The sequence below is a fragment of the Diadema antillarum genome, unplaced genomic scaffold (genome assembly GCF_040938485.1).
Source record: "Diadema antillarum isolate AM-2024a unplaced genomic scaffold, OU_Dant_1.0 seq00000377_RagTag, whole genome shotgun sequence".
Taxonomy (NCBI): Eukaryota; Metazoa; Echinodermata; class Echinoidea; order Diadematoida; family Diadematidae; genus Diadema; species Diadema antillarum.
The window spans coordinates 691,059-708,195 of record NW_027271376.1 but is presented as its reverse complement, the minus strand read 5'-3'; the positions used below and the strand labels follow the sequence as shown (position 1 = coordinate 708,195).

At 39.0% G+C, this 17,137-nt stretch overlaps 1 protein-coding gene across 1 annotated transcript; it reads left to right on the top strand.

Moving 5' to 3' along the window:
- The first annotated feature begins 1,585 nt into the window (after positions 1 to 1,585).
- Positions 1,586 to 14,163, top strand: LOC139731536 (uncharacterized). The gene is made up of 3 exons (XM_071642419.1): positions 1,586 to 1,955; positions 8,271 to 8,470; positions 13,768 to 14,163. Exons 1-3 carry the CDS (start codon positions 1,586 to 1,588, stop codon positions 14,161 to 14,163), a joined length of 966 nt encoding a protein of 321 aa, XP_071498520.1.
- The last annotated feature ends 2,974 nt before the right edge of the window (positions 14,164 to 17,137 follow it).

The window sequence follows — 17,137 nt, the reverse complement described above, 5'->3', positions numbered from 1 at the left end:
GGTGGCCCATCGGTGTACCTTTTTCTCTGTATCACAATGGGACTGAGTCACTACTTAGCAGTCTTGGATGTGAATATAGAGGATTTCTACTCTTGGGCTACTGCTACCACGCACTCCAAACAGATCCTAAAATGGTTTAAAAGTAGAGTACTTTGTTTATTTGTCTTTACTAAATACGACCAGCAATAATCACGTACTTACTAACAGCCTAGAACCAGAACTGCAGTATTATAATCATCTACGTGTACCTACCTCGTCATCAACTAAATGGTTCAGTTGCTTGGTGATTGAATTCATTAACACAATGAGTAGTGCGAAAGCTCAATCATTGTACAGGTATGAAATAACTTCAAATATCCCAAGAGAAGTTTTGTCAACCCTACGTATGTGTCATCGGATTGCTGGCATTAACCACCCCCACCCCCTCCCACTTTATACACATTTTTCAATTTATTGGGCAATGCTAAAACCGTAATTGGAAACTTTCCTAATTTTCATCTGTTGAACATGGTTAACTAGGATATACAATATAACGCAAAACAAGATTAATATCGTTTCAATAACCAAAAAGATAAATGTGATATTAATCATATTGAATTTGAAATGTAAAGGTAACTAAATGAGAACGTGTAAATCTTTCGATGATTAGTTTGATGGGAAGAACTCATCGAAAAAAAAATTCATATAATTTACGCAGTCTAGCTATCAAGAATTAATGCTGTGATTGACAGGTCTATCTTTGATAAAATAGTGAAAATGGTAGACCTATAGCACAAAACACCTGCTTGTGTCTGGGCGCATCGAGCTATCGAGTTAATATGCAGGTGGAATGCATTTGTCAGACACCCCTTTATTCTTGAATTGGGCTGGATAGAGACATTTACTTTGATGATCTACAGACAGTGTAATTTGATGAAAATGGCGATAAACCGCGGTGATCATCGAGTCAAACTAGGCGGATATAGAACACTCCGTCTTCTCCATTCAAAACTGATGCGATAAATCTTGACTGGTAATTATACACTCTCTGTGGACATAGAATGCTCATGATTAGCTTCTTTTCTCTTACTTTTCATTAAACTCTTAGCTAGAGTGACAAGTAAGGGTGGCTTAATTTCATTACTCAGCCATTTAAGCTAAGAGGGTGGCGAGCGACAATGGACCGAGCCGTTATGTAAAAACATCCAGTGGAGTGACAGAACGCACAATAGAACGGCTTACGCCTTGACGAAATGCTCTGAAGCCGCGAATAGCTACCTATGCCCAGCGAGCTGATGAGGGATCAAAAGCTAAGGGGTGGGCAAGACCAGGAGAGTCGCATAAGATGAATAAAAGTTACATGTAACTCGGCTGGTGGACAGCACGCGCGCACGGCTTCATCTGGTCTCAGAAGCTTCAGACTCCTCCTCAGCATCACTTATACCAAAGACAGCAAGGCATCCCCTCCATCGAGTCACCTCAAATTCACAACTCGATTAATTTGTTCTTCTTCATCGTTTAATGCTTGGCATTGTAGGTGTGATTGTTTTAAGCACTGCTCACAGTGAGCGATCGTGATTACATGTGAATTCGCATGGTAGCGGTGATGGACTGTACTCTGCCGAGTTTGCCCCGCGATCGCAGCCCTATGAACACCGCAGCCCTCCTGTCGGCCGGCGTGCCAGCTCCGCCACCACGTCCCCAACCATCGCCTCCTTCCTTGTCCTCGCCGTCATCGCCAGCCTCGACCACACCTTCCGTGTTGCCCTTTTCCTCGTCTGCCATTTCGCCTGCGGTTGCCGCCTATTACAACGCTTACACCGGCTGCGCCATGACGGGAATGACGGCGCCTTCATTTACCATTGAAAACATTCTCGCTCCGAGGCCGTACCCGGCACTGCCGCCTCGGCACGCCCCGTACCTTCCGCTGGCTCCACACCCTCACTTTCCGCTTCTGCATCCCGAGTACCACTTGGGTGAGTGCCGCTCCAGCTAGATCGCCTATATCTTTATTCATTATCACAGAGTCACATTAATTCATAGATTCGTCACTATCACTCCTTTGAATAGATATTACAGAAAGTCGTGTTATCAAATTTCAACTACACATTGTTCTCGCAAATTTCGGATTTCGTTATTTGGAACATAAATGTCTAGAGTATGGAACATTATGTTTAGACATGTTAGAGTAAGAAAACGAGTTATGTTCCATCGAAAAAAAAACCCCACAAACATTATACATGTACATGTACATCAATGACTTAACACGTGCTGATCCACATATACATTGACATGATTTCTTCATCCAGCGACGTAAGGTTGGTAGGCTCCTTCTGGTACGTAGTTACGATGCGGAAAAGACAGTCGGGTACCTATAGGGGAGTATTTCCCTGTACGATCTTGTCAATAATGAAGAACGCGGAAAACGTAGGCGGGTTTGCGGAATCTTAAAACAAAAGGAAGAACTGCAGATTTGGCACCATTCAGGGAACTTTTCAGTGGTAACGCCAATGTTTTCGGTGTACATGTCTGTAGGTGTAAGTTGCTGACATAAAGTGAAGAGAAGCCTAGGAACTACCGTGTAATTTCTTAACATTACATTTCACGTATAGTCCTCTATCAATTGCGACTATTCGGAAAAGAAAGCAGCCTTTATTTGTCATGCCTGGGGTAAAGTTCGTTTTCCTTATAGCTTGAATACTTCGAGTAGATGCAACTGCCAAGATTTTTTTAAAGATAGAAACCCCTCGCCGACAGACCCGGCGATTGCAAAGGATAGAGATGTCGTTGCTCATATCTTCTTCAACCGACACGTGCATTACATCTGATGAGACTCTATAAAGTGGCTCTCAACAAAAAATATTTATGCCTGGTGAATTATGTCTAATATCATATTAATTCTCTGATATTCCTTTTGGTGATAAGAAATTGAGACGTGTTATCTATTTTTTTCTTGTGGTCAATTTTAGCCGCATTGAGGTAGGCTGCACTGATTCTACGTCTTCCTTGTTTCTTCTTCTCCGTTTTGTTCACTTTCCCTTTCTCCTTATTTGTCACCGTCTTTGCTATCACCGCTTTTCCATCTTCTCTTGCTCCTCTTCTTCCTCTATTTTTGTTAAAATTTTTCTTCTCCCACATCTTCGTCATCTTCTTCCTCCATGTCACTGTTCTTTCATCCCTTCTCGTACTTTCTCATGGAATCGATTGATAGCTGCTGATGTGCTATTTATGAATCCAGAGATGCTCATCAAACTTCATCACACTCCGAGGAATTGTCCATGAGCACGGCTTCCTTCTTGAACAAAAGAAATAAAACAAAGAAAGCTAGTGAGATACTTCCAGCTATATGCTTCATGTTGCACAGAAACCATGCAAGTCGAATTCAAGATGGTGTCTTGCCTCGTTGATGAGCGAATTGTCACTTTGTCTCCACGAGAGAACGAGGCAGAGCAACAAGAGTCTAAATTGTACCGTGATCTGTACTAGATTCTTTTTTTTTCTTCTTTCTTGGTATGGAGGAATCTATAGGTGTACTTGTACTGATTTTTGTTTGGGTTTTGTTGAGTACGGTTTCAAGAAAAGCTAAGTTGATGGTAGACATCTTGTTATACGAAGGTGACTTATGCAATTTTTTCACAGCATCAAACAAAGACGCCATGATTGAATAACAACTTCGGAAGAAGCACAGCCGTAATTTTTGCCCCCTCAAATACTAAGAGTCTACCTTTCATACTAAAATAAGATGACACACTTTCTATGTTTTGACTGTCATCGATCGAAATAAAAAAAGAATAAGAATAATTTTGCAACGTCATGTAATCAGCCCCTCCTTTCTAACACCAAAAGAACTGACGTAATGGAACTATTGTCAGTACTTGACAACAGTTCATGTATCTTTGAATCTCTCTAATGTTCGATCCAAAAAGCGCCTGAATTGGCAAATGGCTAGATTGTCCTTCATAATTTTTGTCTTTTCTTACACTCATCCTGACAACAATGCCCAGCATTACTCTTCCTCCACGTGTCATCTTTAAGAATATTTTCCTATCCACCGAGACAACAACATTGATTTGTCAGTGCTCGCATGACTGGAGTATAGATATTTGTTAAGTAGTAGTTTAATTGTTGTTGTGATATATCTAAATATATATACATCGAATGAAACTCATCCAAATTGTGCAATGGATAAGTTCGCAAAAGGCAGCCGTTTAACTTTGTTCATTAAGTGAACACTTTAAATCCATGATTGATTTCGGTTATATCTCAATGCAAATTGAGAGCTGATTTATTTTTCTCCCCGGACAAACCACTGACAACGAACTTACGGATATCTTCCCATCTTGATATGATAAATGATGGATTTGAATCTCACTGCAAAAAAATTCTTATGGCGTACGATGCCAATAAACAGTGATCTGCCAGAAGTGAGGGTCGTTTTCACACCCTGCATGTTTTATAATCATATTCATATAGAGAGATAACCAATTTGTCCCAACGAATCCATACAGTCGCTTGAGATATTGAAATTATGGCCTTTCTCTCACCCCACCCATCTCTCTAACACAACACACACACACACACACACACTTGAAAGCTGTCATACTGTTTCAAACATAGACATAAATTGTGAAAATTCGTTGCCTTTTATGTTCTATATAAATCATCACTTTTCAGCACATCATAATACATCAACATCCATAAAGTTATCGGTTTTCTTTAGAGTAAATAACAATAGTAAACTGAACACTACGTGTTCACTACAAACTCAAGAGCAACTCGAGTTTAGAAGAAAAGAAATTAAGTCCTCAACCGCTTGCATTATACACTTTCTACAATTTATGAACAATCCATAGGCTCTCCAACAGGAAAATAATCGAAAATGAAAAGAACTATACCTAAGTGGAAAGGAAAGCGAAATGGAAGGAGAAAACTTTTGGCCTTTGATTTGCTGGTATGTCCCGAGAATGCCCATATAACAGGACAGGAATATCACTTATTTCTCATACATCACAAAAATAGAAGCTAGTGAGAAATGGGAAAGTTCCATATACTTGGATGCACTGCCCTGTCTTCGTCAGAAAAATCGTGAATTTGCAGATTATGTGGCCCGTTCCGTTCAATTCCTGAGTAACGGTTAGTCGTTTTGTTATACGCGCTGAAATATCATGGTTTCGAAAAGCTTGTCTTATAGGTTCGTCTAAACCGCGCCATGGTGTTGGGTAATGCAACTTATTCAAAATCATGAAATTGCAACTTGTCGTTGATCAGATCCTTTTCATTGCTTGTCTCTGTGTCTTAGAAGAAACGAATATTCATATATTCCAGTACATCTCCAAACTTATAATTATGTCTAATTTCTAAGGTTTAACTTCCAAATATATCGGAATGATGAAGAGCCACACCGGTTCCATCAGTTTTTCAACAAAAGACGATTCCTATGGGATGAAACAAGCCACGTAAACTAATGATTGGATTACATCTCTTTTTATGTCTTTTTCCTCTCTTATTTCGCACTCTGATGACCCGTCGTGTTTGAAACTCTCGAACAGTTGGGTAGGTGAAAGGTGAGATAGAGAGAAAATTAGAGGTAGACAGATATAAAAGAGGGAAAGAGAGTGAAAAGAGACAGAGATAAAAGAAGGAAGATTGCATTGTTTTCTCAATGCTTGTTTATTTCGGATCGAGAATTACAATGAAATCTCAATTCCCGCTTTTCACTCCTTGCGAGTATAAACGTAAAGGAAAAGGTGACGCGGCTGTACATTGAACCTCAAGAGAAAAATTTAGGAGCTCGACCCAACCTCAACGCTGGTGGTTAAAGATATTGTTGACTCTTGATCCCAGACTCATGAAAGGGCTCATTTCTCGGGAGAAAGAAAAGCTACGGTGTGGCCAATTTCCACTGTGCGTTGATCTATTAAGAAGAGGGTCGTTATCACGCCTTCTGTTCCGACATCTTAACCCATCAACACAAAAAACAAGTAAAAGGGCTCAAGAAAGGATCAATGATGGAGCGTCAAAAGGGTGTCATTGTTGGTCGGCTGCAGGTGAGAAGCGGTCAAATTGAATCCTGCACCACAAAATCCAGCCCAATCAATACGACATTATTTTACCCTTAATGGTTCATTTTCAGTGACAGCGAAGGCAATTGGATAATGCGTGTTTTAAGTGTAAAAGAAAGAGGGGTTTAAAATGGCATGAATGGTACTAAAATTTTTAGATCTCCCCTCTTCTTCCGTAGTCGGAGAGGCCAATGTCCTCTCGAAAAGGTTGGTAAAGGTATAGGCTGGAACATTTCTGTACCCCTCGATCCCCCCCCCCCCCCCCAGGAAAAAAACCCCCCCAAACCAAACACTTCATTTACATCAGGTTGAGTGTACTGCACAGGCTCAACACAATATTTGGTGTATTAGGAAATTGCCGCAAGTGCATTTTTTATTTATTTTTTAACAATTTTCTTAAAATCTATTCATTAACATTTTTGTTCATAATTTTGTTATATATCAATTAATGGGAGAGGGAGGGGAGACTTCATTATAAGCCCAAAGTGATTGAAACTTCTAGTACCACGAGTATGAATAAGTGGTTTTTTTTTCTTACCTAGATTTCTCCTACTATTTTGCTTTGTTGTTGTTATTGTTGTTTTGAAGGGGTGGGTGTTTGAGCTTCCCCTCTTTCTTTATCTATTTTCTCCTACTACAATTATTATATCAGTTAACGAGTAAGTTTGACCAGTTTTTTTTTTAATCAATCTCGTTGATGCCTGGTATGTGTTCTTTCGTGACAAATTAATCAATTACACGAAACCAAAGCTTATTTTCACATAACAATTAAGGACGGTGTCTATTGATTTACAAAAGAAATGGCTCATACATGTTCTTCAAAACGAAATATAGAATGCCTATGTGTGACCTTTTTTTAAAACTAACAATATTTTCTCCATCAACCAACAACATTTCGCTCCATCTGTTAACCTGAAAAAAATTGGAATTGATGCCGAGCTGTTTCCCGTGGATATATGTCTTACAGGTGAATTATTGTGTGCAAAATCGGATGGAAGAAATAAAGATTTGTCGGATTTTGACTGGTCCTAATCAGATTTAGTCATCAAATCCAAGATTTTCCTGTATCTGGTGATAAAGGGCCGTTTAAGAATTAGCTGTTTCTGCAAGAGGATTACAAGATCACGAGCTATAGAAGACGGATGCCTGCACAAAGCCGAGGAGAGAGTGTTACGCGATTACCCCTCGTTTTAGCAGCCTCAATAATTGTTCCCTAAGTCTGCCGAGAAATATTCCTTCGTATTGGACACGCATACTTGTAAGCAAATCGACTTTTTACTATTACCGTTTCGCTTGCTTTTTCACCCATCTTAACAAACGTAATCTTTTAAAACCTCAAACCATTATTACATGGGGAATGAGAAAGGAAGTATTGGAGCTCAATAGCTTGCGAGATGCATAGTACATGCCAATATACTTTGAGAGAGATTGCGAGATTCCGCAAAATGCCGCATGGCTGCTATTATCTCCACACCTCCTCCTCTTTCACGCAGACATTGATCAATTGCAGTGAGGGAAACTGCGGTCCTAGGCTATCGGGACCGTTGGCGTACGAGGTGGGGGATAAAAGCTGAAGGAGTTGTAACCAGATAAGATAACAACGCCAAACCTTAATACCTATTCTCGTCCATTCCCACTGTCTCTGCCGAGTGTGCGTAGACGTTGGCCAAGACTGAGATGATGGATAACAATGAAGGAACCAGGAACACCTTAGTTTTTACTCTTCAGATTATCAACAAGTTCATTACAAATGCGTTTCATCACTCAAAAATGTGAAATATCATGGTAGTGTTTTTCCACATTACTTTGTTGTAAAGCCATGTTAATCAATTTATCCTGTCAACATTTAAATACACATGATGTTTGTAAGACGTCAAATATAGTTATAAATCATAATGCTAGTACAGTAATGATAATAATATTTATGAACATGATAATAATTACATCAACAGTGATCACCATAACCGTCATAGTTATTTCATCATAATAATCTCAATCATCATTCCTATATTTATTCCAACTAACTAGGCCACAAATTCTCGTTCACTGCAAAATAGTATGTTCCGTTTCCAGGTGCGTGTACAATCCATAAAAAGTAGGATTTTGAATATGTACAAATGACAAAAAAAAAAAAAAGTTCTGAGGGTACCTCTTTGGCGTATACAGTCACAAGGCAATGACGTTCATTGCACTTTCTTTTTTCCCCTGTCATTCGTTCCCCGACTGCAGCGGCCTATCACGCCTACACGGCGTACCCCCACATGGACCTCCTGGCTAGGAACCAAAAACGGAAGAGACGCCACCGGACCATCTTCACCGAGGAGCAGCTCGAGCAGCTGGAGGCAACCTTTGAGAAGACACACTATCCCGATGTCATGCTCCGCGAGGAGCTCGCAATCAAAGTCGATCTCAAGGAGGAACGGGTCGAGGTCAGTAAGGAAGCCAATGATACCAATCACTGTTATCTGCTCATTAAAAAAAGCAGAACATCGCCTAAAATAGCATGAAGTGGTCTAAGGGCATTCAATCCTGCAGTTGATTACAGGGCGTGCATGGGCTTCGATGATTTAACGTTCTACTATATATACTGTGCATTATTTTAATACAATCATATTTTGCGAAAGTGGCTGTGTCCCTTTACACCTTCACTTTTAATAGTAGTTTTAATAAAACCCGATTAATGATAATAATTGTAATAATGATGATGATAATAATGTTAAAAATAGTAATAATAATAATGATAATGATAATAAGACCATAACAAAATGGATAGGAATGATATTCATAACAATACAGATATTGCGATTAATATCTAACGCTAATGCCGTAACTTCCTGCAGTAAATACGCTCAATCTTGTTTAAGAACATACGAAATCTTTGTGATAATCTCCAGCTAAAGAAAAAAATTTAGATCCTTGGCCACTATTCCAATTCTATATACGACGGTGTACCCATTATACATAGACTACTATCATTTGACTATGTACTCGACGTTCTACTCAGATTTACACTAATAGTCAAATACTACCTCAAAGATACTTCCTTCTTTTCAATCAGTGTTGAGACTTTCTATTAAAAACGGTGATGATCGGTGCGGGTCGGGTCCATCAAGACACTTTGTGTGGCTATAGGTCACAACTCAAGTCTTCTTCTTCCTGTTATCCCCCCCCCCCCCGCCCCTTCTTCTCTTCATTAGAGAGCGTTGTTTCCCTCTCTCCACGATCTTGCCATCACAGAAACAGAGATGTAGCCTCTGTATCCCTTCCTTCTGGTAATAACTGAAAAAAATAACGAAAGAAAAAATTTTCAAGATGTAAATCTTTCGTGACCCAAAGCTCGCTGCTCGCTATAGGGGAGACAGACAAACGCGGCGGGGATGATCCGTAAATTCTAAGCACACCTCCAGATCACACACCATCTTCTAATCCAGGGATTTATCATAAGAACCGCGATTTCAGGTTAATGCTCGCAAGTTTCACTTCGTATCAACTTTGAAGAAAAAAAAAATATGCTTACGGGCAAAATATGATGCAAGAGAGGGAGAATGAGATAGGGAAAAGAGAGAGAGAAAAAACCCGACTATTCATTTAAGAGGATGAAAAGTACGAGTGTGGTTTCCTTCGGGTACAAAGGCAGCTAGAAAAGTCGCGGATATGTGCGTGTTGAATTTATGGGTATCAATATTAATCACTGACTCTGCCGAAAAACCATATAGCCTAGCCGCATGGGCAAATTCACGGATAAAGGCTGACATACCCCTGGCTGAATATGCAATATCTGTTAATGCTTGTTGATACTGATGATCTCGGAAATGGCAATCTACGGAACAAGTTATTTGTTTACTATATACTCTGATAACTAGTCTTCTAAACCAAATCCGCACATACTCTTTTCCCCCATGGATTTTATTTGAATCCGCCAGATTGTTGGTGTTTGAAGTAATGTGTCAAGGAAGATAATTCCACTGAACTTGATATAACTAGTGGACTATTGCAACTTTGGATATACGCTGTGGTCATAAATTAAGCATTCACCAATGTTAAGAATCGTCACGTTAAAAAAAAGAAGAGATTGATGGCACACTTTAATGCAAGTCAACTTAATGTTCAAGTTTCACAAAACACTTAATTTTGTCGCAACCTCATATGCATATTAAAGGACATGAGGATGCAATTTAATGGGTATTCGTTTGTACAAAATATCACAAAAATCATGCTTTCGTCGACTATATTGCAACTGCAGCCCCTTCTCAGAAAACATAGCAATTGACATTGAAATTCACATAAACATAATTATATTTCCACTTTCCCTTACAAACGTGACACAAAATGAACACAATACCATTTAATTCACAACATAATGGCAATATGAACATTGCAATGACATGTACATAATGTATATACACCTAATACAGTTTTAAATAAGTCAGTTACACATACCAGTTTTGAAATAAGCACATAAAATCTAATAGCTACAATCCTAAAGTTATCACGTCAAATATCCACATTATAATTCTGTGTTCTAATCAGAAATTAAGTTGTTTATACTATTAATCAAATCTTACTAATTATAGTGGGAGAAACCTACTGAAAAGCTTATAAGCTTGTATAAAATAGGTCCCTCGGAAGAGACAGAGAAAACACAGAGGTAAACAAACATGAAAGTGAAACACAGAAAGAAATGTGGGTGCATTGCAAATTTGATTCTTAATTGCACATATGCAAAGAATATAAGATTTTCGTTTTGATTCAATTGACAAAAAGGATAACGTATAGTAACAAATTTTTGAGTGTGGGTCAATCACGCAACTTTCAGTAAAAACATGTGATGCTTGAGAACAACTTTTTTCCTCTTCACTTAATTGTGAAAATGTTCTTAGTGCATTCTCTTTGCCTCATTACATACAAGAGATGGAAACAAATGTTTCAAACTTGCTCACTTGCGATAACTTATGAACGAGCGATACAATTCTATCAGAAGCAGTACTATATTGACTTATCGATTTATCATATTAATATTTCGTATCGATACGCCTTATATCGCAGCACCCGGCCCCTCAAAGGAACATTATTTCAAAGTCACTTTTACAAAGGCAGCTCTGACGTTTGACCTGTTTGATAACGGAGTTTCCGATGTGATCATATTGATGGGGTGGTGTTGAGGGGGTGGGGAGGGGGTAGTGAATTGATCTTGCATGCAGGTGCTGTATACAGCCCGCGATCTCTGAACAAAGATGATTTCAGACGCGACTTCATTGTCAGTGGTCGCATTGTCTTGGCCCTTAATTGTTGCTTTGCCGGGCGAAAATTTGGAGTTCTCTCCGTCCGCTTCCCCGACGGATAAGTGATGCCCCAGTAACGACGTACATCGCGTGGCAGTCGCATTTTCAAACGAAATGTCTTTGTTTTGTATTTTCATTCCCTCAAGTGTCGTTTTGGGAGTATACCATTCTTCTACTCCACTATAAGGTCGCGTCACGTATATGTCCAGTTGTAGTCTGTCGAATTACATGTGATCAGGATAGGGTGATCAAACAAGGATTATGATTCTACTCAAAGTTTGTTTTTATTTGATTTTAAATGCCATTTCGGGGGATTAATGGCAATAAATTTCACATGTTTACCAATCACTGATGATCGGGGTTTGTACTTCTGTGCATTATTAATCAATGTATAATAATTTATGTTAGCGACCTACAGTTTGTATAAAATCTACCCGTTATCTCTCCTAAATCAATATTTTAATCCCTATCAATAATTCGGGCTATCCCTCCTTGCCTAGTAAACTAACTCAAATGGACTTCTTTCTTTTAATTCGCCCATGAAACAGTAATCCAGAAAACAAAATAACCGATTCATTTCGCTTATCAAGATACAAGCCATAGCAGTGACATATAATCCTCTATGTTCAAAGAAACACCTGTAGAAACCACGAGGTGTCACGTGATAGTCTAGATGATCCCCCATTGCAAAAGACAACATATTGATGTCATTTTCCCTCCTCATGAGGGGCCAGACAACATCTTTTCATTTCCCATCTAAGGCTCATCTACCGCTGATGAGTCGTCGCATCTTCTGACACACTCACGAATACTCACGTTGTCCTATTTTGGCGCACGGTGCGGGAGTGCATAAAAACCAACGTGTGACGGTCCGTGACTTGGTTTTGATGGAGGGTATACCAAGGGCAATGGCTTTTGCTTGAAGTACCTGCCCGAGTGGTTGGTATCAGACTCAAATCATGGATGTAATTATCAGCTCAGATTGGGCAAGAGTAGAATGTGACTAACGAGGTGAATTTGTGACCAAATAGTCAAATGAGGATGGATTACAGACCGTGATACAAATTACCCCAATTATGACCACCTTTGTCGTGGCTTTTGCCAATTTACTCCTGCAGCTTGTCATTCATGGTGACACTCCCCCGAGCTCTTCGGGAACACCATGCGCGCCAGACCGCTGGACCAGAATCAGGCCAGAGCAATTTTCACTCAAGAAAAAAAAATCTTCTTGAGATAACTTGCTGCTTCATTCTACAATAATGTTCTACATTGTTTACTTGAGAGCAGGACCGGGCCACACAATGTTGCAAGCACTGGCAAGGACGCGGAATCACTAACCAAATGAAACTTTATGGCTAATTGCGTATCTTTTGAATTTTTTTTGGGTACTTGTACTTGTTTGTGTGTGTGTGTGTGTGTGTGTGTGTGTGTGTGTGTGTGTGTGTAAGGTGAAATAACATAGAACAATTTGGCGTTAGAACACAGATGTCGAGTTGGGTAGTGAGAATAATACGTTTATTGCAGCGAGTGACAACCAGATCATAATACTTTCATGAAAAATATTATGCTGACAGTCTATGAAAACGCGTTTATCCCTCCTGAAGTTGATTTATTTACGAAATTCGTGATTTCCTTAAGTAGACGACATTACATGTATACATTACTTATGATGCAGAACATTCATAGATTTGGGGAAATCGTGCATTTTTTTTACTCACGCGCACGTTGCGGAAGCTGGTCTCATGGCAATTTAAGTCGAGTTCCTTTTTTTTTTCTTTTTTTCATGAGGATTTTGAACACTTTGATGGATTGTGGAGAGGTCATGGAGATATTGCATGTCGACACGTTACAGTGTTTTCTCATCAATCTCTATGCGCTTATACTTCTAAGATTAAGAATAATGTCTTGTCTTGTCAGATACCACACTTCACATTTACACCGTCAATCTCCAACACGTCAAGATAAGGGCTTTTAGATTCTATAGAGTATACATCATTAATAATCCCCACTTCGGGGAGAAATCGTGGTTTACAGCCCATTGTGCACACGGTTTATCTCTTGTTTTCTTTTAATTTTTTCTCCTATTATAGGCGTACTTGAAAATGTGGATATACCATTTTGGTGTATTCTTATGTATGACAATTTCATGCCCATTTTATTTTGTTTAGATCCGATTCATTGGCTTTCTGCAAACATTCAATTTGAAGTTGTCTGTCTTTTCGTCCATAATTGCGTTCGAGTCAGAATGTCTCGTTCTCCAGATCTTTTATTTCTCCAAGAATAACACTGGAAAAAAAAATCCAGATACAATGTCTCTTCATATTAATAATTTTGTAGAAAGAGAGATTATTGCTTTCATATCTTCTTGTGATTTATGTTTTTTCACATCAATTCATCGTGATTTTTTTTCTTTCATGCTATCCTTCTTTCTCTTCCTGTATCAGGTTTGGTTCAAAAACCGACGCGCCAAGTGGAGAAAACAGAAGCGGGAACAGCAAGAGGCCGCCAAGCGAGCGGCCGAGGCGTCGAGCAAATCCGACCCGAGATCCAAGGCCGAGGAGAGATCATCATCAGTATCAACACTGTCCAAACCGACTTTGGAGAAATATTCTGGCAGCAGCAGCAATAACAACATCAACCCTAACCACAACAGCAGGCTTCGGCAAGGGCCGAGCGACTCTGAAATCAAGAACTCCTTTGTTCGGCGGTCGTCGGAATTCTCCGGAGAAGAGTCGGACTACGACGACCATGATGACGACTCACGCTCGACCAGCGCGCGATCCAGTCCCCTTTCCCTTAGCCGATCGCCTGCCATGTCTCCATTATATACCTCAGGATAAACACAAAAGCGAAGACCATCGGCATCTTATTTCACAGGGCCTTTTCACCATAACCTAATTTACAAGGATTAAATCAAGATTATTATTAAAAAAAAAAACAACCTTTAAAACTAAACTGACGCTTTTTTGGTTTTGTTTTTGTTTTATTTCAATCACTCTAATTAAATCAGAGGACAGACCCAGCGGCGAATCCTAGTATCTTGGCATCTATAACTTAAGCATTTTAAGCTGAATGAAACTCATGTTGCGTATCAGAGCAAGCTCACTCTGTTGATTAGATGTTTAGAAGCGTTAGTTTGAAGAAGAACCAAAAAAGAAAAAAAAAAACGCTTTTCTTAGTTGTACACGTTTAAGTGCAATATGTGTAAATAAGCCTGTGAAATTACTTCTTTTTAGCGTGTGTGTAAGTGACCGGACTATCTGTCTTGGCGTATCATTTTGCTAGCCATGCTGCAAGACACTTCGAGTTGACTATTTGATTTATGTATTACTCTGCAGCAACTTTTTTTTTTTTTGTACGGCCTGTAAGTACTGGACTTTGAAATATGCTTATGGATTGGTTTTACCTGGATTAGCAGAATTACTAATCCCAAATAAGCTCCATCCAAGGACTATAACCAAGATATTGTTAATCCTCTATGGGTTTAATCTGCGGCTAAGGGGAGATCATGAAGATTAAGGTAGGATCTTCTATTGATCTTAGCGGAGATCATCCCCGATACTATAATTCTAAATACTCATCATGCTCTTTCAGAGATGGGACCGAGATCTTACTTCTTTCTCCCTTTCTTTCTCTTTTTTCCTATTTTATTTTTATTTTTGCTTCTTCTTCTTTTTAGCTGTGATCCAAGTCGTGTAGAACATTTCAATGAGTTCAAAGAGTTTTCTTCAGGGGTATACACTAGAGAACTATACAGCATCGGTGTAATACCCTGAGAAAATTGTGGCCTTCAACATGATGAAATGACGAGGCTAGTTAATCTCAATAGACAGTGATGGAAACTACTTTTTCCGTGGTGTGACTTATGCAGTTCTGCGACATTTGGTGTTACTTGTGGTTCTTACCTAGTCAAACCAAGGAGCCATCACACACTTTGACTTGTGAAACGCCTAACCGTGATAGATATCTCAGTCAACTCTTTTATGACCATAGTGCACTCTCTCACTAACCGAAATAAAGAAAATTATTCAAAAAAAAAATGGCAATCACTTTGATCATTGTTCTTCGAAGTGTCTGTCAGCTGCTCTTAGTATTATCAGACCTGAACTAAACTGTATAGTAAGTTGTGTATGACATGTGTATTCCACGTCGTTCAAGAATGCGTGTAGACAATCGAACAGACTGTAAATAAGATATTTTTGTATGTGTGCAGAGGCCGTTGTGCTTTGTGTACAGATTTCTTTCTTTTTTTGTACAAAGTGAACGTTATTTATGGGGCATTTAATGCTCAAGGACTCAGACATGACACAGCAACAACAATGACGACAATTAGAGAAAGACGATTTGTGAATCTGTTTGTTACTTACAACATGTGCTGGGGAGGTTGCAATCTGTATACCTGAGAATGCCGTTGTGATGGGATGTCATACTAACAATTTAATCCCTCCCCCCCCCCCGAAAAAAAAAGGAACAACCCACACCCCGCCATGAAAACAACAAATCCAATAGAGAAGAACTTACTCTCCTGTTTATGTCGCGTTTAATGCGGTGATGTAGTGTTTGCCTATATACCAAATCTTTGTTTTCATACCCAATTTTCAGATCCCCTCTTCATAGTTTGCAATTAGGAGCTACTGACTTCAACATATCTCTGTAAAAAGATGCTGGTATTTGAGATATAGGCATCAATAGCGTTGGAATGAGAAGAAAATATTAATTCAACTAGAGATTGATGCTTTGGTTCAAATCTATAACTGTCGGAAGATTAGTCGGTACAGCTCTTGTAAACATCGTTACATACAACGATTTAATTTATATCGATACGAATATATGTTGATTGTTCATCACTTCTCCTTGTATTCAAATCGAGGTGATTATAATCATAAGATGTTAGTGTGTATGAAATCGTATTGTAATCATCAACATGTATGGCATTTTACTTCAACAACTCAGTCCCTGGTAATCGTTCCATTCTTGATACGATTGCTCTGACAGCGTTGAAAAGATGAATATGGCGTACTCATCAAAACGATGGTAGTGCTTCTTCTCAGCTAGACCTGTGTGTATTTCAGTGGATGTGTCGTTTGGAAAAGCTGTATCTAGTATGTATAAAGTCCAGAAGGATGTATGTCTTGTGTAAATCACGTGAATCATGAATAAAATCAATGAAGCTACTTCTACATGAAAGCGGTGGTTTTATTTCTATATTCTCCCGTTCGCGATATATTCGACCTTCGTGCGAAAAAAGAAAATACTACTGGATTCAATGCGAAGCCGAAAAGACAAACCAAAAGAAACAACAACAACAAGACAACTAAACACAAAAAAGTTGCAAAGTTGGTAACACAATATGAATTTTTGTCAACACAATCAATGTACACATTTATTTTCTGTCTTCGAATCATCTACATTGTAATCTTTCTATTGTTGTTTCATGTGATATCAATGAAAAGAAATTTAAATTAATACTATGAAATTATGTCGAAGAAAATAGAATTAAACAAACAAGCGCTATACGCTTTCACACAAACACTTTACAGACACAGCTGCTTTGTAATATCACGGCATTTTGATAGCAAAACGATATATTTCTCGTTGTTTTTCCCAATGTTGTTTTTCCAAGCATAATATATTGGCAGTATAAGCCTAGAGTTTGTTATTGCCTCTGGCAAATCAGTTCTATTGATAGTGTGTCTGTCCTCAACGATATGAATCAAACTCATGAAACTTCACGTGCTTCGACGTCTTCACAAGGTCTTCTGCCATATATGAACACTTTGTAGCGTTGTCAATATGGGTTTCCTTATGATCAAG